The sequence below is a fragment of the Taudactylus pleione genome, unplaced genomic scaffold, assembly GCF_031769625.1.
Source record: "Taudactylus pleione unplaced genomic scaffold, aTauple2 ptg000927l, whole genome shotgun sequence".
Classification (NCBI taxonomy): domain Eukaryota; kingdom Metazoa; phylum Chordata; class Amphibia; order Anura; family Myobatrachidae; genus Taudactylus; species Taudactylus pleione.
The window spans coordinates 1,305,001-1,330,585 of record NW_028285328.1 but is presented as its reverse complement, the minus strand read 5'-3'; the positions used below and the strand labels follow the sequence as shown (position 1 = coordinate 1,330,585).

General features: G+C 46.8%; 1 protein-coding gene across 5 annotated transcripts in view; it reads right to left on the bottom strand.

Annotated features, from left to right (window-relative positions):
- Window positions 1–25,585, bottom strand: part of KCNT1 (potassium sodium-activated channel subfamily T member 1) — a 265,672-nt gene that overhangs the window by 78,029 nt on the left and 162,058 nt on the right. For all 5 annotated transcript variants that reach the window (XM_088459701.1, XM_088459704.1, XM_088459702.1 and 2 more), the window contains 7 exons: window positions 23,149–23,232; window positions 20,434–20,528; window positions 13,532–13,712; window positions 4,667–4,831; window positions 4,250–4,386; window positions 2,831–2,894; window positions 371–479 (listed from right to left, as the gene is read on the bottom strand). In XM_088459701.1, the coding sequence (XP_088315827.1) occupies window positions 371–479; window positions 2,831–2,894; window positions 4,250–4,386; window positions 4,667–4,831; window positions 13,532–13,712; window positions 20,434–20,528; window positions 23,149–23,232 (835 nt within the window). The remainder of the gene's footprint in view (window positions 1–370; window positions 480–2,830; window positions 2,895–4,249; window positions 4,387–4,666; window positions 4,832–13,531; window positions 13,713–20,433; window positions 20,529–23,148; window positions 23,233–25,585) is intronic.

Genomic DNA, 25,585 nt, shown 5'->3' with positions numbered 1-25,585 from the left:
CTGCAGACATTAAACACGTAATACGAGGGGGAGGACATCTTGTTCCTTAGCAGAAAATCTCCACATACCAGTAATGTGAGTAACGATGTGACTAGCTAACGAGGGCACAAGGCCAGATAGGTTCTGTCACTGTATAGAAGCTTTTACACATCTAAGTGCAGCGATGTGACCACATTCAGGCTCAGAGGCCCTGTAACACCTGTGGCTCCTTCTTTCGCCTCAGATTCCCTAATTTAGGGCATAAACAGACGATCTTCACCTGACAGACGATACTCCACGGTCAGCCATCTTGAATCATGTGATCATTCACATCAAATCCTATTACAGAAAGAAAATCTCTATCTCTGGGGTAAGAAACAGGACGACTTACCTGCAAATTTCACATGGAATTTATTTTCAGGCTTCAAAATCTGGACATAGAGGGGGCAATTGGGGGCAAAATCCTTGACTGCCCAGGCTCTCAGGATGGTTTGGTGGTCCTAAAGGCATACAAGGAAAAAGTCTTCCTATAGGCTGTAGGTATATATTACAGAGTTGGTTTAAATTTCCAAAATCCTCAATCAACAAGGACACACACCATCGTCCATCAGCCGGGCCATCCATACACTTACAGACATGCACCCACCCGGCAGCCTTCACAGATCATCATAACACAGACACAGAGTATCACAGGGAAGGGGGGAGAGTAGCCGGTGACAGGGAATGCTCGGACTTGTAGTTTTACAACATTTATCCATACAGAACTTACATGAGCGAGTCAGCGTGTCCTATAATGGGGCAGACTGAGGCACTATTACTGACAGATCTGTACTATGGTCTCCTCTATCCCTCTCTAGAGAGACACCCATAAGACAATATAATACAGTATGGCATCTATCCATCGCTCACTAGTCCTAATGGAGGGAAAATGCGCCCTCAGCGAAGAAGGGACAGAGGGCGGAGAAGATGTCCTGGGTCTTCTTCCAACAGTCCTGTCCTGGGCTAATTCTCTTGCGGCTGCATGAAGCCACCATATGTACCAGACACTGCTGCGCTAGTCTGGTACCATGCACCTGGGCCCAGCTAGTTCCACCATATAAAGCCACTGCTCTACCTGCCACACGCTACAGACACCTAAATCACCCCCAACCAGCCTTATGGATCAAACACACGGTCAGATGAACGATTGAACGATTTGAACGATTTTGCAAACGATTTGAACGATTTGAATTACGAACGATTTTTGACTGAAATCGTCCACAACTGACTACAAACACATCAGATGTCAGATATCGTTATCTGACCATCGGGAACGCGCATCGTTCAGACATGTCAGATTTTCCTTCAGATATGAACGATTGAACGATTTTTTAAATAGTTATCTTTCAGATCTGAAGAAAAATCTGACCGTGTGTGTGCACCATTATCTGACCGTGTGTGTGCACCATTATCTGACCGTGTGTGTGCACCATTATCTGACCGTGTGTGTGTGCACCATTATCTGACCGTGTGTGTGTGCACCATTATCTGACCGTGTGTGTGTGCACCATTATCTGACCGTGTGTGTGTGCACCATTATCTGACCGTGTGTGTGTGCACCATTATCTGACCGTGTGTGTATGCACCATTATCTGACCGTGTGTGTATGCACCATTATCTGACCGTGTGTGTATGCACCATTATCTGACCGTGTGTGTATGCACCATTATCTGACCGTGTGTATGCACCATTATCTGACCGTGTGTGTGCACCATTATCTGACCGTGTGTGTGCACCATTATCTGACCGTGTGTGTGTGCACCATTATCTGACCGTGTGTGTGTGCACCATTATCTGACCGTGTGTGTGTGCACCATTATCTGACCGTGTGTGTGTGCACCATTATCTGACCGTGTGTGTGTGCACCATTATCTGACCGTGTGTGTATGCACCATTATCTGACCGTGTGTGTATGCACCATTATCTGACCGTGTGTGTATGCACCATTATCTGACCGTGTGTGTATGCACCATTATCTGACCGTGTGTATGCACCATTATCTGACCGTGTGTATGCACCATTATCTGACCGGGTGTGTGCACCATTATCTGACCGTGTGTATGCACCATTATCTGACCGTGTGTATGCACCATTATCTGACCGTGTGTGTGTGCACCATTATCTGACCGTGTGTGTGTGTGCACCATTATCTGACCGTGTGTGTGCACCATTATCTGACCGTGTGTGTGCACCATTATCTGACCGTGTGTGTGCACCATTATCTGACCGTGTGTATGCACCATTATCTGACTGTGTGTATGCACCATTATCTGACCGTGTGTGTATGCACCATTATCTGACCGTGTGTGTATGCACCATTATCTGACCGTGTGTATGCACCATAAGTGAAGGTGCTGGATCTGAAGACAAGCAGCCACCTTAGAAAGGGATTCCAGCCTGAAACGCGTCAGATTCCTCTGTGTCACTATTTTTACCTCACTAAAATTAGCTTTTTATCGGCTCTGGTGCCTCAGAGGAAGTTCAGCATTGTGGTTGAGTCCACTGTCTCCATAAGAACCTAGCAGGATGCCCTTAATACACAAAGTGCTGTGTCATGGGCCCGAGTTATTGTGGCAATGTTACACCAGTTAAAAGGACGTACGTGGCAATACTGTGGCCTGTAAACCTGGCTGTGGGAAATGAATGGGGCCAGTAATTAGACTATTAGGCGCGGTTTTACATACTATTGAGGCTTTTGTTCTATCCCAATCACTTCACTGCCGATGTCTGAGGCTGCTTTTCATTACTTAGTCATAAAACCGGTATCGGACACGCTATAATATGAAAAATGAGATACAGGGGGCAGTCTTACGGCGGCCGTGCGGTCCACTTCATTCCGGCTGCTGAGTATAAAGCACGCTTCTGCGTCGTCCATCCTGTAACAGAGAGCAGGGTGTTACACTCGCACTATACTTCCCATGGAGGATGACCGAGATTAGGTAACATCAGGGTTCTTATCTGTGAGGCCGGACCCTAGGACAGCATTCTACGGCAGGTCGGCAAGAATTACTAAGATGATGAGCTATTAATTAACTCTGATCCAGGGCTCGTGACTGGACAGACGTAATCTGGGTCCAGTTTAATAAAATGTGAGAACAGCAGAATTCACCATGTAGGAACCCGTCCATGATACGTTATTACCATCATCATAAGCACAAGTGTCGCGGGGAGTGACAGATCTGACCACATACATGTAAATAGTAACCGTCCAATCCTAAGCCTGCTGTGATCCACATGGCCTCACCCATGTATATACATGGAGTGCTCAGTAGTCAGGGTACCCCATGTAAAAGGACCCATCACTGAGGAAACCATTATTGATACATTACAGATGCTGCCATAGTTCTACAAAACTCAAATCACTGACAAATCCTATAATACTGCGCACAGGAACGTAACCAGCAAGAGGCAAAGCTGGGAGTCATGACATCGCACTGCGTCAATCAGTGTCCTTACTCACTGAGCCACCCCAGGGAAATCAGGACACCTGAGCACCCCATTACAATAAGGCCTAGGGACACTAGCTCAATAGGGATCTTATGCTGAATTCTGCGGTAACATTCCCCTTACAGAGGCTGCGCACGGTCTGCAGGGAATTACCGGCTGAACGCATTAAGGTCTGAGAGATCTAAAAACTATTTTAAAAAGGGATTTCCAAGTTTTCACACTAATTCAGCTGCAGGGGGCAGACGTTCGATTTTATGCAGAACAACGCAGGAGAAAATATGTAGGAAAATAAAGATCTTTTGTAGAATCACTTTTCCAACGTGAAGACAAAGCACAGCTAGAAAAGGTCATGTCTCCCCTTCCACGTTTCCTGAATCCAATCCTGGCACTGCCCACACAGAGCACAAAGTTGTTGGAGGGTGCATGCGCAATGTGGATGGGTGAGAGTCTAATGAACGGTTGGGAATCCCACCTGTCTGACACCCTTTAGTCCCTTATTATTGCATTTTCCAGGCGTGTTTCTCCCACCTGCCACTAGAGGGAGTTAGTAGGAGCATTATGGGGTGTATTTACTAAGCAGTGTTAGGAGACAGGGTGAAAAGTGATAAGAAAGTGATAAGGTGCCAGCCAATCACCTCCCAACTGTCATTTTTCAAACACAGCCTGTGGGATGACAGTTAGGAGCTGATTGACTAGTACTTATCACACTTCACTCTGTCTCCTAACACTGCTTAGTAACTAGACCCCATATATCATCTAACCGTCCTGCCCTGTCTGCACTCACTTGGCCCTCATGAGGTCCTGGTCTTTCAGAGCTGACCCTTGGAGATAGATGACCCGCTGGGACCACAATGGTATCTGCAGGACTCGCCGGACCTGAATATCCATTTCTGTTGGGCAGAGGATGACTACGTAATAATCCTGAAAGAGACAACAGATATCAGGTCCTATACATACACATGGAATGAGGTGAGAAGAGAACACATCTGTGCAGTGGCTGATAAAGAGGACAGGACCCAGTGGCCCATGTAAGAACGGAACAGGTCATGGTGAAGGGCATCTAGCAGAAGGTGAAGGTCTCAGGGTAATGCACCTCTGGGAACCTGGGCGTTCTGCTACTTCATAGGAAGAACAAATAATTCTATCATTGTTTGGGTCACTCAGACGGTGACGTTAGGCCGGTACAGACCAATCACGGTACCTGCAGCCGCGGATGAGCGTAGAACTCGTTGAGGAAGTCCATCAGGAGGTCGATCTTCAGGGAGCTGACGCACAGGACCACGTGCTTCTCCGTCTGGGCGCGGTGCCTGCTGTAGTTGCCGCCGGATTTCTGACGCTCCATCCACAGGTAGACCAGCTCCTCAAACTGCAATGAGATCGGCCCACCAAAATCACAGGGCGAGAGGGTCATTGGCCATATTATATCTGTGTGAGACTCATCAGGGTTTTATTGAAAATGTGGAGAAATATTTATATTTTTATACTTTTTTTTTTTTTTTTTTAAATCAAATTAACAGCAAAATTACATTCATGCCATAAAATGATAAGTAATATAAAAAAGAAACATAAATAATAACACAGGAAGACTGGAGTCTCCATTACAGAACAGATTACAGGCTCCACATCGCCAATGGATGTTCATTAGGTCTTTACAGGAGTGATTGATAAAAAATAATAATAATTACAAATTATAGCCGTGCGAGTGTGAGCTATGTGGCCAATATTCCCAAATTCAACCAAACATTTTCTTCTTTCTCTAATAAAGAAAACTTCTAAAAAATAAGAACTTTTTGTCCTCTCGTCACCTTTACTCATCAGAGGTTAAATTATGTTCTGTAGGAGCAATCAGAGCGCCCAGAGCACTTAGACGCGACGCGCCACGAACAATCTGTACTGCGGGACTGTATTATTATCATCACCATTATACTGTATATAAGGTGCCACAAGGGTCCCGCAGTGCTGTACATGGGGAGTTTGTATTATCATCATTATACTGTAATATAAGGTGCCACAAGGGTCCCGCAGTGCTGTACATGGGGAGTCTGTATTATCATCATTATACTGTATATAAGGTGCCACAAGGGTCCCGCAGTGCTGTACATGGGGAGTCTGTATTATTATCATCATTATACTATATATAAGGTGCCACAAGGGTCTCGCAGCGCTGTACACGGGGAGTCTGTATTATTATCATCACCATTATACTGTATATAAGGTGCCACAAGGGTCCCACAGTGCTGTACACGGGGAGTCTGTATTATTATCATCATCATTATACTGTATATAAGGTGCCACAAGGTCCCGCAGTGCTGTACATGGGGAGTCTGTATTACTATCATCATTATACTGTATATAAGGTGCCACAAGGGTCCCGCAGTGCTGTACATGGGGAGTCTGTATTATTATCATCATTATACTGTATATAAGGTGCCACAAGGGTCCCGCAGTGCTGTACATGGGGAGTCTGTATTATTATCATCAATATACTGTATATAAGGTGCCACAGGGGTCCCGCAGTGCTGTACATGGGGAGTCTGTATTATTATCATCATCATTATACTGTATATAAGGTGCTACAAGGATGCCGCAGTGCTGTACATGGGGAGTCTGTATTATTATCATCATTATACTGTATATAAGGTGCCACAAGGATCCCGCAGTGCTGTACATGGGGAGTCTGTATTATTATCATCATTATACTGTATATAAGGTGCCACAAGGGTCCCGCAGTGCTGTACATGGGGAGTCTGTATTATTATCATCATTATACTGTATATAAGGTGCCACAAGGGTCCCGCAGTGCTGTACATGGGGAGTCTGTATTATAATCCTCATTATACTGTATATAAGGTGCCACAGGGGTCCCGCAGTGCTGTACATGGGGAGTCTATTATTATCATCATCATTATACTGTATATAAGGTGCCACAAGGGTCCCGCAGTGCTGTACATGGGGAATCTGTATTATTATCATCATTATACTGTATATAAGGTGCCACAAGGGTCCCGCAGTGCTGTACATGGGGAGTCTGTATTATTATTATCATCATTATACTGTATATAAGGTGCCACAAGGGTCCCGCAGTGCTGTACATGGGGAGTCTGTATTATTATTATCATCATTATACTGTATATAAGGTGCCACAGGGGTCCCGCAGTGCTGTACATGGGGAGTCTATATTATTATCATCATTATACTGTATATAAGGTGCCACAAGGGTCCCGCAGTGCTGTACATGGGGAGTCTGTATTATCATCATTATACTGTATATAAGGTGCCACAAGGGTCCCGCAGTGCTGTACATGGGGAGTCTGTATTATTATCATCATTATACTGTATATAAGGTGCCACAAGGGTCCCGCAGTGCTGTACATGGGGAGTCTGTATTATTATTATCATCATTATACTGTATATAAGGTGCCATAGGGGTCCCGCAGTGCTGTACATGGGGAGTCTATATTATTATCATCATTATACTGTATATAAGGTGCCACAAGGGTCCCGCAGTGCTGTACATGGGGAGTCTGTATTATCATCATTATACTGTATATAAGGTGCCACAAGGGTCCCGCAGTGCTGTACATGGGGAGTCTGTATTATTATCATCATTATACTGTATATAAGGTGCCACAAGGGTCCCGCAGTGCTGTACATGGGGAGTCTGTATTATTATCATCATTATACTGTATATAAGGTGCCACAAGGGTCCCGCAGTGCTGTACATGGGGAGTCTGTATTATTATCATCACCATTATACTGTATATAAGGTGCCACAAGGGTCCCGCAGTGCTGTACATGGGGAGTCTGTATTATTATCATCATTATACTGTATATAAGGTGCCACATGGGTCCCGCAGTGCTGTACATGGGGAGTCTGTATTATTATCATCACCATTATACTGTATATAAGGTGCCACAAGGGTCCCGCAGTGCTGTACATGGGGAGTCTGTATTATTATCATTATACTGTATATAAGGTGCCACAAGGGTCCCGCAGTGCTGTACATGGGGAGTCTGTATTATTATCATAATCATTATACTGTATATAAGGTGCCACAGGGGTCCCGCAGTGCTGTACATGGGGAGTCTGTATTATCATCCTCATTATACTGTATATAAGGTGCCACAGGGGTCCCGCAGTGCTGTACATGGGGAGTCTATTATTATCATCATCATCATTATACTGTATATAAGGTGCCACAAGGGTCCCGCAGTGCTGTACATGGGGAATCTGTATTATTATCATCATTATACTGTATATAAAGGTGCCACAAGGGTCCCGCAGTGCTGTACATGGGGAGTCTGTATTATTATCATCAATATACTGTATATAAGGTGCCACAGGGGTCCCGCAGTGCTGTACATGGGGAGTCTGTATTATTATCATCATTATACTGTATATAAGGTGCTACAAGGATGCCGCAGTGCTGTACATGGGGAGTCTGTATTATTATCATCATTATACTGTATATAAGGTGCCACAAGGATCCCGCAGTGCTGTACATGGGGAGTCTGTATTATTATCATCATTATACTGTATATAAGGTGCCACAAGGGTCCCGCAGTGCTGTACATGGGGAATCTGTATTATTATCATCATTATACTGTATATAAAGGTGCCACAAGGGTCCCGCAGTGCTGTACATGGGGAGTCTGTATTATTATCATCAATATACTGTATATAAGGTGCCACAGGGGTCCCGCAGTGCTGTACATGGGGAGTCTGTATTATTATCATCATCATTATACTGTATATAAGGTGCTACAAGGATGCCGCAGTGCTGTACATGGGGAGTCTGTATTATTATCATCATTATACTGTATATAAGGTGCCACAAGGATCCCGCAGTGCTGTACATGGGGAGTCTGTATTATTATCATCATTATACTGTATATAAGGTGCCACAAGGGTCCCACAGTGCTGTACATGGGGAGTCTGTATTATCATCATTATACTGTATATAAGGTGCCACAAGGGTCCCGCAGTGCTGTACATGGGGAGTCTGTATTATAATCCTCATTATACTGTATATAAGGTGCCACAGGGGTCCCGCAGTGCTGTACATGGGGAGTCTATTATTATCATCATCATTATACTGTATATAAGGTGCCACAAGGGTCCCGCAGTGCTGTACATGGGGAATCTGTATTATTATCATCATTATACTGTATATAAGGTGCCACAAGGGTCCCGCAGTGCTGTACATGGGGAGTCTGTATTATTATTATCATCATTATACTGTATATAAGGTGCCACAAGGGTCCCGCAGTGCTGTACATGGGGAGTCTGTATTATTATTATCATCATTATACTGTATATAAGGTGCCACAGGGGTCCCGCAGTGCTGTACATGGGGAGTCTATATTATTATCATCATTATACTGTATATAAGGTGCCACAAGGGTCCCGCAGTGCTGTACATGGGGAGTCTGTATTATCATCATTATACTGTATATAAGGTGCCACAAGGGTCCCGCAGTGCTGTACATGGGGAGTCTGTATTATTATCATCATTATACTGTATATAAGGTGCCACAAGGGTCCCGCAGTGCTGTACATGGGGAGTCTGTATTATTATTATCATCATTATACTGTATATAAGGTGCCATAGGGGTCCCGCAGTGCTGTACATGGGGAGTCTATATTATTATCATCATTATACTGTATATAAGGTGCCACAAGGGTCCCGCAGTGCTGTACATGGGGAGTCTGTATTATCATCATTATACTGTATATAAGGTGCCACAAGGGTCCCGCAGTGCTGTACATGGGGAGTCTGTATTATTATCATCATTATACTGTATATAAGGTGCCACAAGGGTCCCGCAGTGCTGTACATGGGGAGTCTGTATTATTATCATCATTATACTGTATATAAGGTGCCACAAGGGTCCCGCAGTGCTGTACATGGGGAGTCTGTATTATTATCATCACCATTATACTGTATATAAGGTGCCACAAGGGTCCCGCAGTGCTGTACATGGGGAGTCTGTATTATTATCATCATTATACTGTATATAAGGTGCCACATGGGTCCCGCAGTGCTGTACATGGGGAGTCTGTATTATCATCACCATTATACTGTATATAAGGTGCCACAAGGGTCCCGCAGTGCTGTACATGGGGAGTCTGTATTATTATCATAATCATTATACTGTATATAAGGTGCCACAGGGGTCCCGCAGTGCTGTACATGGGGAGTCTGTATTATCATCCTCATTATACTGTATATAAGGTGCCACAGGGGTCCCGCAGTGCTGTACATGGGGAGTCTATTATTATCATCATCATCATTATACTGTATATAAGGTGCCACAAGGGTCCCGCAGTGCTGTACATGGGGAATCTGTATTATTATCATCATTATACTGTATATAAAGGTGCCACAAGGGTCCCACAGTGCTGTACATGGGGAGTCTGTATTATCATCATCATTATACTGTATATAAGGTGCCACAAGGGTCCCGCAGTGCTGTACATGGGGAGTCTGTATTATTATCATCATTATACTGTATATAAGGTGCCACAAGGGTCCCGCAGTGCTGTACATGGGGAGTCTGTATTATTATCATCACCATTATACTGTATATAAGGTGCCACAAGGGTCCCGCAGTGCTGTACATGGGGAGTCTGTATTATCATCACCATTATACTGTATATAAGGTGCCACAAGGGTCCCACAGTGCTGTACATGGGGAGTCTGTATTATTATTATCATCATTATACTGTATATAAGGTGCCACAAGGGTCCCGCAGTGCTGTACATGGGGAGTCTATTATTATCATCATTATACTGTATATAAGGTGCCACAGGGGTCCCGCAGTGCTGTACATGGGGAGTGTATTATTATTATCATCATTATACTGTATATAAGGTGCCACAAGGGTCCCGCAGTGCTGTACATGTGGAGTCTGTATTATTATCATCATTATACTGTATATAAGGTGCCACAGGGGTCCCGCAGTGCTGTACATGGGGAGTCTGTATTATCATCACCATTATACTGTATATAAGGTGCCACAAGGGTCCCGCAGTGCTGTACATGGGGAGTCTGTATTATCATCATTATACTGTATATAAGGTGCCACAAGGGTCCCGCAGTGCCGTACATAGGGAGTCTGTATTATCACCATTATACTGTATATAAGGTGCCACAAGGGTCCCGCAGTGCTGTACATGGGGTGTCTGTATTATTATCATCATTATACTGTATATAAGGTGCCACAAGGGTCCCGCAGTGCTGTACATGGGGAGCCTGTATTATTATCATCATCATTATACTGTATATAAGGTGCCACAAGGGTCCCGCAGTGCCGTACATGGGGAGTCTGTATTATCATCATTATACTGTATATAAGGTGCCACAAGGGTCCCGCAGTGCCGTACATGGGGAGTCTTTATTATCATCATTATACTGTATATAAGGTGCCACAAGGGTCCCGCAGTGCTGTACATGGGGAGTCTGTATTATCATCATTATACTGTATATAAGGTGCCACAAGGGTCCCGCAGTGCCGTACATAGGGAGTCTGTATTATCATCATTATACTGTATATAAGGTGCCACAAGGGTCCCGCAGTGCTGTACATGGGGAGTCTACTATTATCATCATTATACTGTATATAAGGTGTCACAAGGGTCCCGCAGTGCTGTACATGGGGAGTCTATTATCATCATTATACTGTATATAAGGTGCCACAAGGGTCCCGCAGTGCCGTACATAGGCAGGCAGAGCGACAGACAGGCAGGCAGGCAAAGCGACAGACAGGCAGGCAGGCAAAGCGACAGGCAGGCAGGCAGGCAAAGCGACAGGCAGGCAGAGCGACAGGCAGGCAGGCAGAGCGACAGGCAGGCAGGCAGAGCGACAGGCAGGCAGGCAGAGCGACAGGCAGGCAGGCAGAGCGACAGGCAGGCAGGCAGAGCGACAGGCAGGCAGAGCAACAGGCAGGCAGAGCAACAGGCAGGCAGGCAAATTGGCAGGCAGAGCGACAGACAGGCAGAGCGACAGACAGGCAGAGCGACAGACAGGCAGAGCGACAGACAGGCAGAGCGACAGACAGGCAGAGCGACAGACAGGCAGAGCGACAGACAGGCAGAGCGACAGACAGGCAGAGCGACAGACAGGCAGAGCGACAGACAGGCAGTGCGACAGACAGGCAGACAGAGCGACAGACAGGCAGACAGAGCGACAGGCAGGCAGGCAGGCAGAGTGACAGAGGCAAAGCGACAGGCAGGCAGAGTGACAGGCAGGCAGAGCAACAGACAGGCAGGCAGAGCGACAGACAGGCAGGCAGAGCGACAGACAGGCAGGCAGAGCGACAGGCAGGCAGAGCGACAGACAGGCAGGCAGAGCGACAGACAGGCAGGCAGGCAGAGCGACAGACAGGCAGGCAGGCAGAGCGACAGACAGGCAAAGCGACAGGTAGGCAGAGCGACAGACAGGCAGGCAGGCAGAGCGACAGACAGGCAGGCGACAGACAGGCAAAGCAACAGGCAGGCAGAGCGACAGACAGGCAGGCAGAGTGACAGACAGGCAGGCAGAGCGACAGACAGGCAGGCAGAGCGACAGACAGGCAGGCAGAGCGAAAGACAGGCAGGCAGAGCGACAGGCAGGCACAGCAGCAGACAGGCAAAGCGACAGGCAGGCAGAGCGACAGACAGGCAGGCAGGCAGAGTGACAGACAGGCAGGCGACAGACAGGCAAAGCAACAGGCAGGCAGAGTGACAGGCAGGCAGAGCGACAGACAGGCAGGCAGAGCGACAGACAGGCAGGCAGAGCGACAGGCAGGCAGAGGGGTATATTTACTAAAGTGAGAGTTTTTATAAAGTGGAGATGTTGCTCATAGCAACCAATCAGATTCTACTTAACATTTAACTAGCACCATCTAGAAGATAATAGCTAGACTCTGATTGGTTGCTATGGGCAACATTTCCACTTCTAAAAACCGGCACTTTAGTGTTACATCATGTTGTCACTCTTCCAGTAAGCTGGTGACGCTCCTATCTGGATGTGTTTTGCTGTCGCTGTTAGAGAACACGTTCAGAGTGTTATGTAACAAATTCCTGTTATATATGGAGCATTTTATTTAGTTATGTTCTTGACAGAAGAGTTTGCACCCTTCCCCAACACTGGCTCCTCTTCCTGACACTCCAGCGGCAGACGGGGACCTATCTTTTCCCATCTCCGCAGGAAGCTGCTGTATTGTGGGTCCAGAGTACATTACATTTCGCCACCATAGTATAATGGCCCAATTCTAAAAACTCTCACTTTAGTAAATTTACCTGAGAGTCTGCAGCCTGCTCTGACCACATTCACAGCTACTATCGGGGGATACCTAGGACATGGTCTGTTCTCCAGGAGGGTTTAGTATAGTGTATGACAAATGTGACACACGGTACTGGTGTAGGCACCCTGCCCTATAGGCTATAATGTACTTCTATACAAGGAGGCAGCCAGGTGTTCAGAGACGGTTATATCCGGTGCCAGGGACACGATGCCAAGTAGAAATCCTGTCTCGCCCTGCTGGCATCTTGTCACCTTACAGGTGAGGTGTCTGCTCTGTCTCAGCACACAGGCTTCGGTTCCTGCAGATACATTGTACCAGGTGCCTTTAAACAGTCACTAAGATGTACCCAAATCAACCAATCAGCTTCCAGCTCTCATTTCATAGACTGTGCTGGATACATGACAGAAGCGGATTGGTCGCAGTGGGAAACTTCTCCACTTTATCTCCCTGTGAAGTTTGGTACCTCTCCCCCTATAGGATCTGAGGCAGAGCATCGCAGTAACAGAGCGACCACTAACCTGGACATTGTCAGTAAATACAACATACTACATACATGTACAATCATTTATCCAACATGCTGTCATTTGTGGTGCAGATGGATTATTACTGTTTGCTCTGTAGCTACACATGACCCCTGAAGGTCGGAAGGTCACCGACGTTTGGGCTGCACGAGACCCCCAACGTAATAGCACATAAGTCGCTTCCCTGTGTGAGGGGTCTGGATGGTGCAACCCGTCAGCCCTGGAGGAAGACTGAGCCACTAAACATGCCACGTACCTGGAGAGGTAACACCACAAGTGCCACACAGATCATGATGACCACCAGCAGCTGCGAAGGCCATATCTTAGGGGTCACGTCTCCGTAGCCCACCGTGGAGAAGGTAACAATGCAGAAGTAAAATGATTTGAAGAGTGAAAGGTTTTCCCCAGCTCTTTCCAAATGCTGAATCCCACACATCCTGGAAAACAGCAACAGATGGGAGACGGCCATTAGCGAAGGCTGGAACGGAACCGGCGCTTCTGCTGTACGTGTGCGGAGCGGTTCCTGGTACATACCGTGCAGCTGTCAGCTGGGGTGCCAGGAATGATTTTATTACAGGGAAACACACAATGTATAATATATATATATATATAATATATATACACATATATATATATATATATATATATATATATATATATATATATATATATATATATATATAGATAGAGCACATTGCACCACAGGCCCAGATCCAATGTTACCGACCCTCGCTGACTTCATACTGTATATGCATCGTGGAAATGGGAAAACGCAACCTCAAAGCGGCCGAACCAGGGAAACGCACCTAGCGCATGTTACGTGCGTTACGTCTGTGGTAATTGCCAGATGCAGGGCCAGATTAACAATGGGGTGGATCGCACTACAGCCCCAGGCCTCCACATAAAAATAGGCCCATCACCAAACAGCATGATGGAGACCAGCCACTCAGCTGGCCCCACAATCGGCCATAAATCACATATTACAGATGTCTGTCTATTTTCCTCATAAACTTATACAATCTTTCTACTCTTTTGTATTTAAGGAGACATTCTAGCTGATGGTGTAGGGTGTGTACAAGCTCACATGGCACTGGCACACCCACATGGTACTGCCACACCCACTCTGCTCTACTCATACCCTCATGGCACTGGGCACACCCACATGGTACTGGCCACACCCACTCGGCACTATTCATACCCGCATGGCACTGGGCACACCTACTCGGCACTGGCCACAACCACTCTGTTCATACCCACATGCACTGGGCACACCCACTCTGCACTGGCCACACCCACTCTGCACTGGCCACACCCCCTCAGAGTCTCACAATAGGACATTGTAAGATAGCGATCACTGTAAGAGATCTGAGCGGGAGGACGCTGGCTGAGGATTTAATGTGAATGAGGCCACGGTCTAATGCGATGAGCTGCTGGGGGATACCTAGGACATGGTCTGTTCTCCAGGAGGGACAGTAATCTCCATGGCAGCTTCCACTGGAATGCAGCCAGCTATTGGCAGGTGAGGGTGAGGCACCCAAGATGTCCAGGCTGTTGGGGCAGCTAGGATGTGTGGGGTAGGGAGAGAATCCCCTTGGTGGGTTGGCTGCAGATTCTGGTACATGAGGAGGTGCTATAACTATAGGTACATTGGGTGCCAGTGCTCGGGGTGCATGCAGTCTGGTAACTGTGGGTGGGTTTTGTGGCAAACGTTACTAAATATTAGGGTTTGTGCGAATGGCAGTAACAGATGACATTTATTTAAAAAAAACATAGTACAGATGAGCGACTTGGTTTTGCTAAAACCCGAACACGTCCAGAGTCCCAGGGGCCGTATTCAATTAGAAGCGAAAAGTACATTTCGGCGATACTTTTTGGCCGATGACGCATTTTCGCCGGTTTCAACTGTAGTGGCTTTACGCCAGCGCGATAATGCAATGTATAGGCAAAAAAGTTTTGCCTATGAAGACCCGGCAGAAAAAAGTGCAGAATTAGGGTTTTGGGTGCAATGTTGCGGGAAGCACCATGCACCCTTTTGACACCCCCCCACCCCCCGATGCTAACTGTGTCAAAAAAACACCCCCAAAAAGCACTTTGCAAAAAGTGGGGGTACAAATTCAAAAACTAGCGAAATAGCATTTGGGGGGTCCCCAAGTATGGGGGAGGTGTATTTTGGATTGCAGGTGTTTGCTGAAGGTGCGATTTTGGCCCTTTTAATGCTTGACTTTAGCAAGTAGAAAATATGCCTGCACCCATTTTCATGTACCCCAAATTTGATGGGAATATTTATTTTGGCAAAAAAAAGTTGCTAAATGCTATTCCTCACCACGTGCTGAAAGGTGCTAAATAGCGCCCACTGAGACTATTTAGTGGGAGTACCCATAGTGATCCCCCATGTCACAGCATCTTTTGGGGGTGTTTTCCACAAAACTGACAACTTTTTGCCCATTTCAGTTTCGCTGGGTCCCATTTTCGCCGATTTGGAATTGAATACGGGGATGGGCATTTTCCCGGTGACCTGCGCATACTCTATAGGCTCACTCTAGTGCCCAGCGTCTATAATGCCGGCGCTGGCCGCGCACAGCTCAGTGCGCTGCCGCCCGCCAGACAGAGAGGAGGGGGCCCGTTTTAGAGACTGCACACGGGCCCCCTCCTCTCTAGAAACGCCCCTGGTGACTGCGGGTGTATCTGCCTGCGAAAGGCTACGTTACAGGGTTACAGCCGCTGACACTGTAACGTAGCATTTCGCGACTAGAAATTGCCGTTTAACGTGCCAGGAGGCTAGATGTATGTGGACCCATCTGTACGCTATATAAGCTCTCGGAAGATTATACCTGGACCAATAGATGGAGATTGTTCCTCAAGTGCCCTCCAGCTTACTGAGCGCAGACCATGTGACCCTCCCTCCCACCCGCAGCGAGTGATACATTAGCAGATGTCAGGCACACTTATGTGCTATGACTGATAGCGAGAGAACAATCCCTTATATAATGGAGCTCGTAATGACTCCGCCAGCTGTGTTACATAAGAGATTGCTGCTCTTGGGTCACAGCGACTCCCTAATGCACTAACACTCACCTCCGTGATTACCTAACTCGCTTACGCCGACGTCCTCAATGACACGTCAGTTCCCAAAACAGAAGAACTTCAAATAACCTCCATATGTAGGGGTATAAATGTCAGGCAGCATTGCTCTAATATACTAATTATATAATATAGGAAAAGCCTGCAAAGGCACCAAGTTAGTCCATTAGTGGCACAGGAGGGAGCCATTCACTATGGGGAATATTTAATTAGCCGCGATAAGCTGTTTTCGGCGGAAAAGTTTCGCCAATGATGTCATTTCGCCAGGCGGAACGTATCCCCGTATTCAATTCCAAATGCTTTTCGCTTACGCGGAAAATCAATGCATTGGTATAGGTGAAAAAGATTTGCCCATGAAAGCAGGCGGAAAAAAAGTGCAGAATTGCGGTTTTCAGGTGGGGAAATCGCCCTGCACCCCGAGTCAAAAGAATCCTAAAAAAATTGAACACCCCAAAAAATGACTTTGAAAAAGGGGCAAAAATGTACAAATTTGGGGTACAAACTTAAAAACTATCGAAATAAGCTTTTAGGGGGTCCCCAAGTAATGGGGGAGGTGTTTTTTCGATTGCAGGTGCTTGCTGAAGGTGCGGTTTTTAAAACGTCACTTTTGCGATTTTTATACATGCTTGCACCATTTTCATGTACCCCAAATTTGCTGGGACTAGTTATTTTCTCAAAAAGAAATTGCTAAATGCTATTCTACACCACTTGCGCAAAGACGATAATTAGCCGCTATTGAGAGCATTTAAGTACCCCAAATAGCTCCAGTAAGGCTATTCAGGGCATCTACAGTGATCCCCAATGTTAGTGCATCTTTTGGGGGGTGTCAGGCTGATTTCCCCAAATCTGACAGCACTTATCACCTGTTTGCGTTTCGCCGAGTCAAGTTTTCGCATCCATTTTAAATTGAATAGGGCGAAAAGTGTGGCAGCGCACAAAATGTTTTCACCTCCAAAACACGCAAAGCCGGCAAAAGTACGGCAGGCGAAACCTTTCCGACTTTTCGCGTCTAATTGAATATGCCCCTATAAGTTCCATCTCTTCCTCACATAACGTCATCTACTTTCCTATGCGATTATCTATGCTCAGGATCCTAACCCACACGTGGAATATAATGCTCTAGCGCCACCCAAGTCCTCACACCGCCATCTTGGCTGCTAATCCAGGTGCATCGCCATAGAACTAGGCGCGCTTGCACCGATATAAGTGTCACAAATCAGCTTTTGCGCTGACGGCAGGTTTTGGGGCCACACACACACACAGAAACACACAGACACACACACACACACAGAAACACAGACACACACACACACACACAGAAACACAGACACACACACACACACACAGAAACACAGACACACACACACACACACAGAAACACAGACACACACACACACACACAGAAACACAGACACACACACACACACACAGAAACACAGACACACACACACACACAAACACACAGACACACACACACAGAAACACACAGACACACACACACACACACACACACACAGAAACACACACACACACACACAGACACACACAGACAGAAACACACAGACACACACACACACACACACACACAGACACACACACACAGAAACACAGACACACACACACAGACACACACACACACACACACACACACACACACACACACACACACACACACGACTATAGACCTCTTTTAAACTACCTAGAGCCCATGACATGGTTACAGTCAATGAGTAACATTAAGACACTGTATAAAGACATATCCATGGGTAACGCTGTACAATAAGGAATATCTTACACTGTTCCCGTACAAAAGGCACCGAGGAGGACGTTAATGTATGTTCCAGGTTTGGGACATAATTAGGCGTTGTGCCGGGGAAGCTGTAATCGTCTTCTGGAAAAGCTCCTTTCATGGCGTTTACAGCCCACGGAGCAGGGTAATTGCAGTGATGTCAGGGACGAGACGAGCGATTGTCTGACATCAGCCACATACAATAGCTTAGCAGTAAGGACACGTACGTACATAGAGTGCGGGGAAGGCGTAGGGGGCAGACCGCAGGCGTTTACAGTTCTGGGCCCAGGGGCTCCTCGTGTTTATATTGCAGAAGTGCGCAGTTTTCATCTACATCAGGAACGTATTACATGTATATTTAAAATGATGAATATAGATTAACGGTATTTAAGGCACTGTTGGATTTCCCAGCTACGAGCAGCTCATTCTCTATCAGTGTTATGTAAGACAGGACTTCATATGCAGAATTAAGGGAAAAGGCAAAAATAAAAATTCTATTCACGCTTTAAACATCTTAATTTGCATAGTGTAACTAACGAGGGGTGTCAGGGGCCGGAGATCCTGCCTGTTACAAATACTCCCCTCTGGGTCATGGATTGTGGTCCAACCCTGGATTCCAAGGCACTGACACTGCGTCTACTATCGGTTCTGGGAGCTGGTACAGGAGGGGCTGGAGGGGTTGTATTAAGGGTAGATACTGCACACTGGGGCAGAACTCCCAGACAGGACAGGCTGTAGTGCCAGGTAGGGTGACGTTATTCACTAATCAGTCCCAAGCTTGAGAGGGTCCTTACATTCAGGACAGCCAGGTCACAGTAACAGTATCTTCCCTCGGGGATGGGTATTGTCTAAGCCAGGGCTAATAATGCTTCTCCCCAGGAAGCTCCAGCCTGGGCCTGATTTTATATTCTATAATAATGTAGGGACTGTGTGACCTGTCCACTAAGCCATGAATCTAGAAGCTGCAGTTATAGGAGTCTCACACAATTTATTTTCCTTTTGGGATATAAGTCGGAACTGTCCAACCAAGAATTGACCCCTTAGGAGGTATGAAGACCTCATCGTTAGCAGCTGGGGGGTCCAGCATCCTTGTTCCAAAGGGTCTTTCCCCAGTGTGACCAAAGTAAGATTTTCTCCTGTGAAAGGCAATAACTTATCCAGACCTCATCACCCCGACTGTAATAACCATCACAATGGGAATAAGCATCGACCGGTCACCATCTAATCACCTGCCCAATAACCCCTATTCAGCTGCTGGATGTTCTCTGTGCCAGGAGGCCAGTGACCCAAACATTACCCGGACTGCGGGCACAAAGCTATTCCCTGCATACGGAAACCGCGTGTGTCCAGGAGGATTAAACGCATCAATATACAGTGTATTATAGAGCAATAAGATACTAGGGGGGAATAGCCGTCTTTATCAGGAACAATTATAGGGATGAAGAGAACCAAACCCGGCCGGCCGTCTGTGACAGGATCCTGTATAGGCGATGATAGAGAGGCAGCATTTCATTACATAGTTACTATTAGTACATAATGCCATTATTGTGTAATGTGCTTTACAGCCAGTGTATCAGGGATCACATCAATATACAAATCACACTGAGCTAAACCAGATTACTCCATTTATTACCCGGATTATAACTCGTCATTTCCAGGACTTGTCTTTGCTGATTAATGAGGAGCTGAAACCGTCCCAGCACCATGAACAGACAGAGCAGCGTTTACCTGTGTTTAGCGCTTCTACGTCCTGCAAAACTGGTTTCCTTCAATGAGATTATAACTGTATTAGCTGCCAGGAACTAGCACAGTGCTGGCAGCTGCCCCATTCATGAACATTTAGGCGAGGTGCGAGGCACTAAGGAACTGGAGCGGTTTCATACGTTTCTTCCACTCAGTTATAATACAGATCTTAGTGCAATGATCCCTCTGAATACAGACGTATCCCTTCCCGGTGTAACTCGCTGATGAATGGTCAGGATCCGTGATCTGAGGGGAGGTAACTGTCAATCACTTGCAGAAAATCATACATGGCTGGAGCTCAGAGCAGTGATTGACAGTTACCTCTGCTCAGACCACCAATGTCACACAGAGTAACAATAATAAGGCTTCATTGGAAGTTATTTTAAGAAATAGGAAGGAAATTCAGCCCCCAATGAATAGAACATAATAAAAAGGAGACCACAGATTAGCGGTCATATATTTCTGGACCAAAAACCTGCGCTGCTGCAGAAAGCCGGCACAATACTGTATAAGCGATGATACCAGGCAGAGAGGTAACAGCTTACCCTGTGAAGACGAGGCACAGCAGGGTGCAGATCAGAATGATCACCTGATTAAACATGGCTGACTGCGTCCTCTGGATAGCGCGATGAAGATCATTCTGAAACAGAACATTCATATTGTTCTCAATACAATACAAGCAAGAAGCAGACTCACATACACAATTACATACATGTGCCACATGTTGGCCTTCATTATACGTAATGCATTTCCTAGATGTATCACTGTGCATTGCGTTAGTGTTCTGATATTCAGTAACCTCAGAGACTTTCAGCCATTTTTACGTTTTACAATTCAGATGATGCAGAAAAATGTAATAAATTTACCCTGCAAACGATTATGGGGAATTACCCAGGGTGCATTATGGCAAATGTATCCCAGGGCGTTACCCGAGGGCGTGTTATCATAGCGGCTATATCCCAGGGAGTGTTATTCCAGCGGCCATATGCCAGGGAGCGTTATCCCAGGGAGCGTTATCCCAGGGAGCGTTATGCCAGGGAGTGTTATCCCAGCGGCCATATGCCAGGGAGCGTTATCCCAGGGAGCGTTATCCCAGGGAGCGTTATGCCAGGGAGTGTTATCCCAGCGGCCATATGCCAGGGATAATTATGCCAGGTGCGTTATCCCAGGGAGCGTTATGCCAGGGAGCGTTATCCCAGCGGCCATATGCCAGGGACTGTTATGCCAGGGAGTGTTATGCCAGGGAGTGTTATCCCAGTGGCCATATCCCTAAGCGCCACCTGCCAGGCAGCCCCAGGGGCGGGTGTCTTCTCCTCCCCCTGGTGTCTCCTCCCCCTGGTGTCTCCTCCCCCTGGTGTCTCCTCCCCCTGGGGCTGCCAGTACGGGTTGCGATTAGCAGGGAGCTCTGCCTTTCGGGCAGCCATACAGGGCTTCTCAGGGCTGCAAACAATGAGGCCCCTAGAAGCCAGTGTTATGCGCGGTGCCACCGCCGCGTATGCACTGGTCAAGGCGCCTACCAGATCTATTGCGCAGGCGCCGGGACCTGGCAGGACCTGGCCGGGCACTGCCAGAATAACCTGTGGGGTCCTGAGGACAGAGTTTGAGAACCAGTGAACTAGATGACAGGACTCACGCGTTTCGCTGAATAACCCCAAATGTAGACATGACACTAACACGAGAGCCTCATTGTCTGCTTTGTTTTGTTTAAAAGAAACAGTATGTAATTATATGACAGCTTCTAAGTAATATCATATATATGAGCTCAGAAGCACAAAGCTGCTCACACTAACCAATCAGTGTCTAACGGTCATTTAACAGACTGAGGGCCTGATTCAGAGCCGGACGCTCTGACCAGAGCGCTCGCTCTGAATCAGGGCCCTCCCTACCTAAACTTGGAGCGGCCTCTTGAACGCTCGCATAGCTGTGGGCTACCACCCACAGCTTATGCGAGCGTCCATGATGATGGTCGCGATGGTCAAGACCATCGCGACCATCGGGCTGCGACGAGACCCTGCGGTAGGGTCTCGCTGCCGCAAGCCCAGGAGTGATTTTGGCTCTATCAGAGGCCCGAGAGCACTCCCACTGACATCACTAGTGAGGTCAGCGGGGCCGGACCCAGACGGTAGGCCTTCCCATGGGAACGCCTCCGTCTGGCAGCCACGCTCCCGGCATGCCCACCAAAGGGAGCGTGCTGTCACTCACCATCGACAGCACGCCCCCTTTGGTGCGATACCCGGAGCGACAGCCTGGCTGTCGCTATCTGGGTATCGCGCATGCGCACGACAGAGCTCCCTCCGTCGTGCGCATGCGCATTTGGGTACCATCGACCCGCTTGCGAGCGTCCTGCGCTCGTGAGCGGGTCTGAATGAGACCCTGTGCTAGAACAATGAGAGTTACACGCTGATTGGTTGCTATGGGCAACTTCTCCACTTTATCTCTCTCCAAGATTTGAAACATCTCCTCCAAAAAACTTAAATATTGTCAGGAACCGTAATCAGCAACATAAATCGCTTTCAGCCCCAGACGTTATTCAGTCCTCACTGTTTAGATGAGAGGTAGAAAATGAACTGGTTTGGGCAACCAAGGTCATGGCAGCTTTTGAAGAACTACAAATCTCAGCATGCCTAGACGGCAGGATTGACGCAAGTTGCCAACATCTAGTTTAAAAGGAGAAATTGCTCGTGTTCAGGAGCCCCAAATTCTCTATTTCCACATTATTAACCCTGGTAACACAGCTATAAATGGGTGTTGAGCCACCACATAAATATCTGGTTATTATTACTGAGCTGAGTGTTATAAACGCAATATCGGGACTGCGCATTCTAAACGTCTCCTCTCTACAGCAGGACGCCATGTTAGAAGGGAGGTGCTTCTCTATCTGAGACACTGAGACAGGGCAGTGAGTGCTGGGTAGACTTGCTTTACGGTTATAACAGCACAGATAGGGTTGTCTGCCATAGAGGGGCTGTGGTAAGTGATGTCACAGTAGCTGAAATGACTGCAGTCCGCATTCTGACCCCCATAGGGAACTCTCCTAAGTATGTGGGATTAGTAATAGTGGTCTGTAATGGAGAGTGGGGGAGGTAATAATTTGACAGCTCTGCAGTGGAACGTCAGGGTAACACTGAACAGTATATTTTACCTCATTGATACGTGAACATTTCACCGTTAGACTCATCACACACGTGACTAAACCCTGTCATGTGATGCTGAAACTGGAGAGGATAAAGGTTCATGTAACATGATGATAAAATACTTACTATCATATTCTCCAAGACGCATTTCGCCAGCCAGCAGTTTAGGAAAACTGGGATAAACAGATTTCGGAGAGGAGGCCAAAATATCTACGAAAGAACAAAAGAGAACCATTCACGTTACATTAGTAGAACTGTTTGACTCCATTGCGTAAGGTGATAGCCATGCCTCAGAACCTCCTCTGTACAAGGTGTAAGCAGAGGACAGGGAGGAGGCACCATAGGACGTGTGCCTCCTGTGATGCTCACTCGGCCCTGAGCTCAGGAGAGAGGAAACTCAGGACTCCAATTGTGTATTGAATTAAAGACCAGGACAGCTCAATGACAGGTCCTAAAGGCCACAATGTATTCCTTCATCAGCCCCCAAAACCTCCAAGCACTTATCAAAATCTATTCCCTAAGGTCCATATGACTGAACCAAACAGCTCTACAAAGAGCCAAATCATAGCACATCACCCATTGGACCTCCATCATCTCATAGTAGAAGATATGTCGGCGATTGCCCACAGAACTGGTGGATGTGAGGAGTTCTAAGCTTTCTAGGCACAGACGTTACCCACAAAGTACTAAGCTCACAATCAGGGCCATAGAGAGTAATGAGGGGCCTGGGAGAGGTGTGGCCAAATCCAGGGGGTTTGGCCAAATCCTGGGGGTGTGACCAAATCCTGGGGGTGTGGCCCAATCCTGGCAAAAATAAACAATAATGAAAATGACTTTGTGCAGAGGAGAGGGTCATACTTCCCCCTGTACAACTGGCCCGGGCCCTTACACAAGCCTGTGCCCGAGTAATTAGTACCCACCAACCCTCTAGACACCTGTGCTCACAATAACACATGGCAGATATTAATATGCCACCATGTACATGGTCCTGTCCTTCTCCTGGGCACAGAAGCAGCAACACCACCTGTTTGCAGCTATGGGAGGATTTATGAGATTGCTCCCTGGTGGTGGGGCAGAGGGTGTTTCTACACAGCCAGGGAGTATGGCTAAGGATGGCCATCAACCATCGATGGTAAATAGTTTTATCTTCGATGGGGGGAGTTCCGATGGCTGCAGGCTCCATTCCTTTGCACATGTGCAGATCCAAACAAACAATTGGTTGACCACTGATAGTTTCCTCCGATGGTAAAAACTATTGGCCATCGATGGTTACAACGACAGCCGTCCCTATGGAGGGCACTTATTCAAGGTCAGGGAGGAGGAAGGCCCTTCCGCACAGCCGGAACGCGCTAATTCTCTTCTCTTCTACAGTTACAGTATATCTGCTACAATCTGATAATGTAATGTCTCCATGTGTTCCTATAACAATCTGTACTTTTGTGTGTTATAGATCTAATATGAAGAGAACCACAAAGGAATGAAACACTTGTCGTCTATCAAGACCTCGTTCGTTGTGATCAATAGCAGCGTCGCAGCTGAGAGGCCAATTCGCAGAACTCATTAAAGGAAAGGAAAAGACAAAACCCAAGAAGTTTATTATACACATAAATCTGAGAGGCTGTTATTAGTGACGGAATAAGACACAAACTCTGCGTCTGGAACCCTCGCTCTGGGCACCCCACGTCCTATGGACTCTCCCACGCAGTCACAGATTGCATTTCAGTCCTAAGAGCTCCGTAAGATGCACACACAGCGCTGCATGGCAGAGTCATGTTCATCTCTCTGGGTAAGGGCAGAAACGCGATCCCCAGACTTCTCCACTGCACGGCAGAGAAATGACTAGCCGGTAACACGGAGGACGCCGCGTGGGGCAGTGCTACACACTACGACGCTGATAAATAGGACGATAAACAAGACTAGCAGCAACAACACCCGTCCCTGCGATACAAGTTACTGAATAATAAACGTCCTGCGCAAAAAGTCACCGACAGAAAGTGTGTTCTTATGGGAAGTATTTAACGTAACAGAGATTTCCTAACTAACTTTTGTTTGATTCAAAAAAAAAAAAAAAAAAAAAATTATATTATATATATATATATATATATATATATATATATATAAATAATTATGTTCACATCATCAGGGAAAGGTCATAAAATGAAGAATTAGAATAAGTGCTGGAAAGATAAGAAAATGTAGTCAATAAATACTTGGTCCGCTGTGTATCCTAAGTATATAGGGGCCTATGTATCAAAGATGGGAGAGAGATAAAATTACCAACCAATCAGCTCCTAACTATAATTTTTTAAACACAGCCTGAAAAATGTAAATTGGAAGCTGATTGGTTGGTACTTCATCTCTCACAATTTTCTCCCTCTCCCAGCTTTGATACATAGGCCCCATAGTACGTAAATTATTAATGCCCACCAAAGAAAGTGAGCAGTAAGTCCTGCATTAGTGCGGGCAAAGGACCTCATTCAGACCCGCTCGCAAGCGCTATGTGCTCGCATGCAGGTTGATGGTGAGGGCCTGCGCACGCGCAGCGCTCGCACTGCACGTGCGC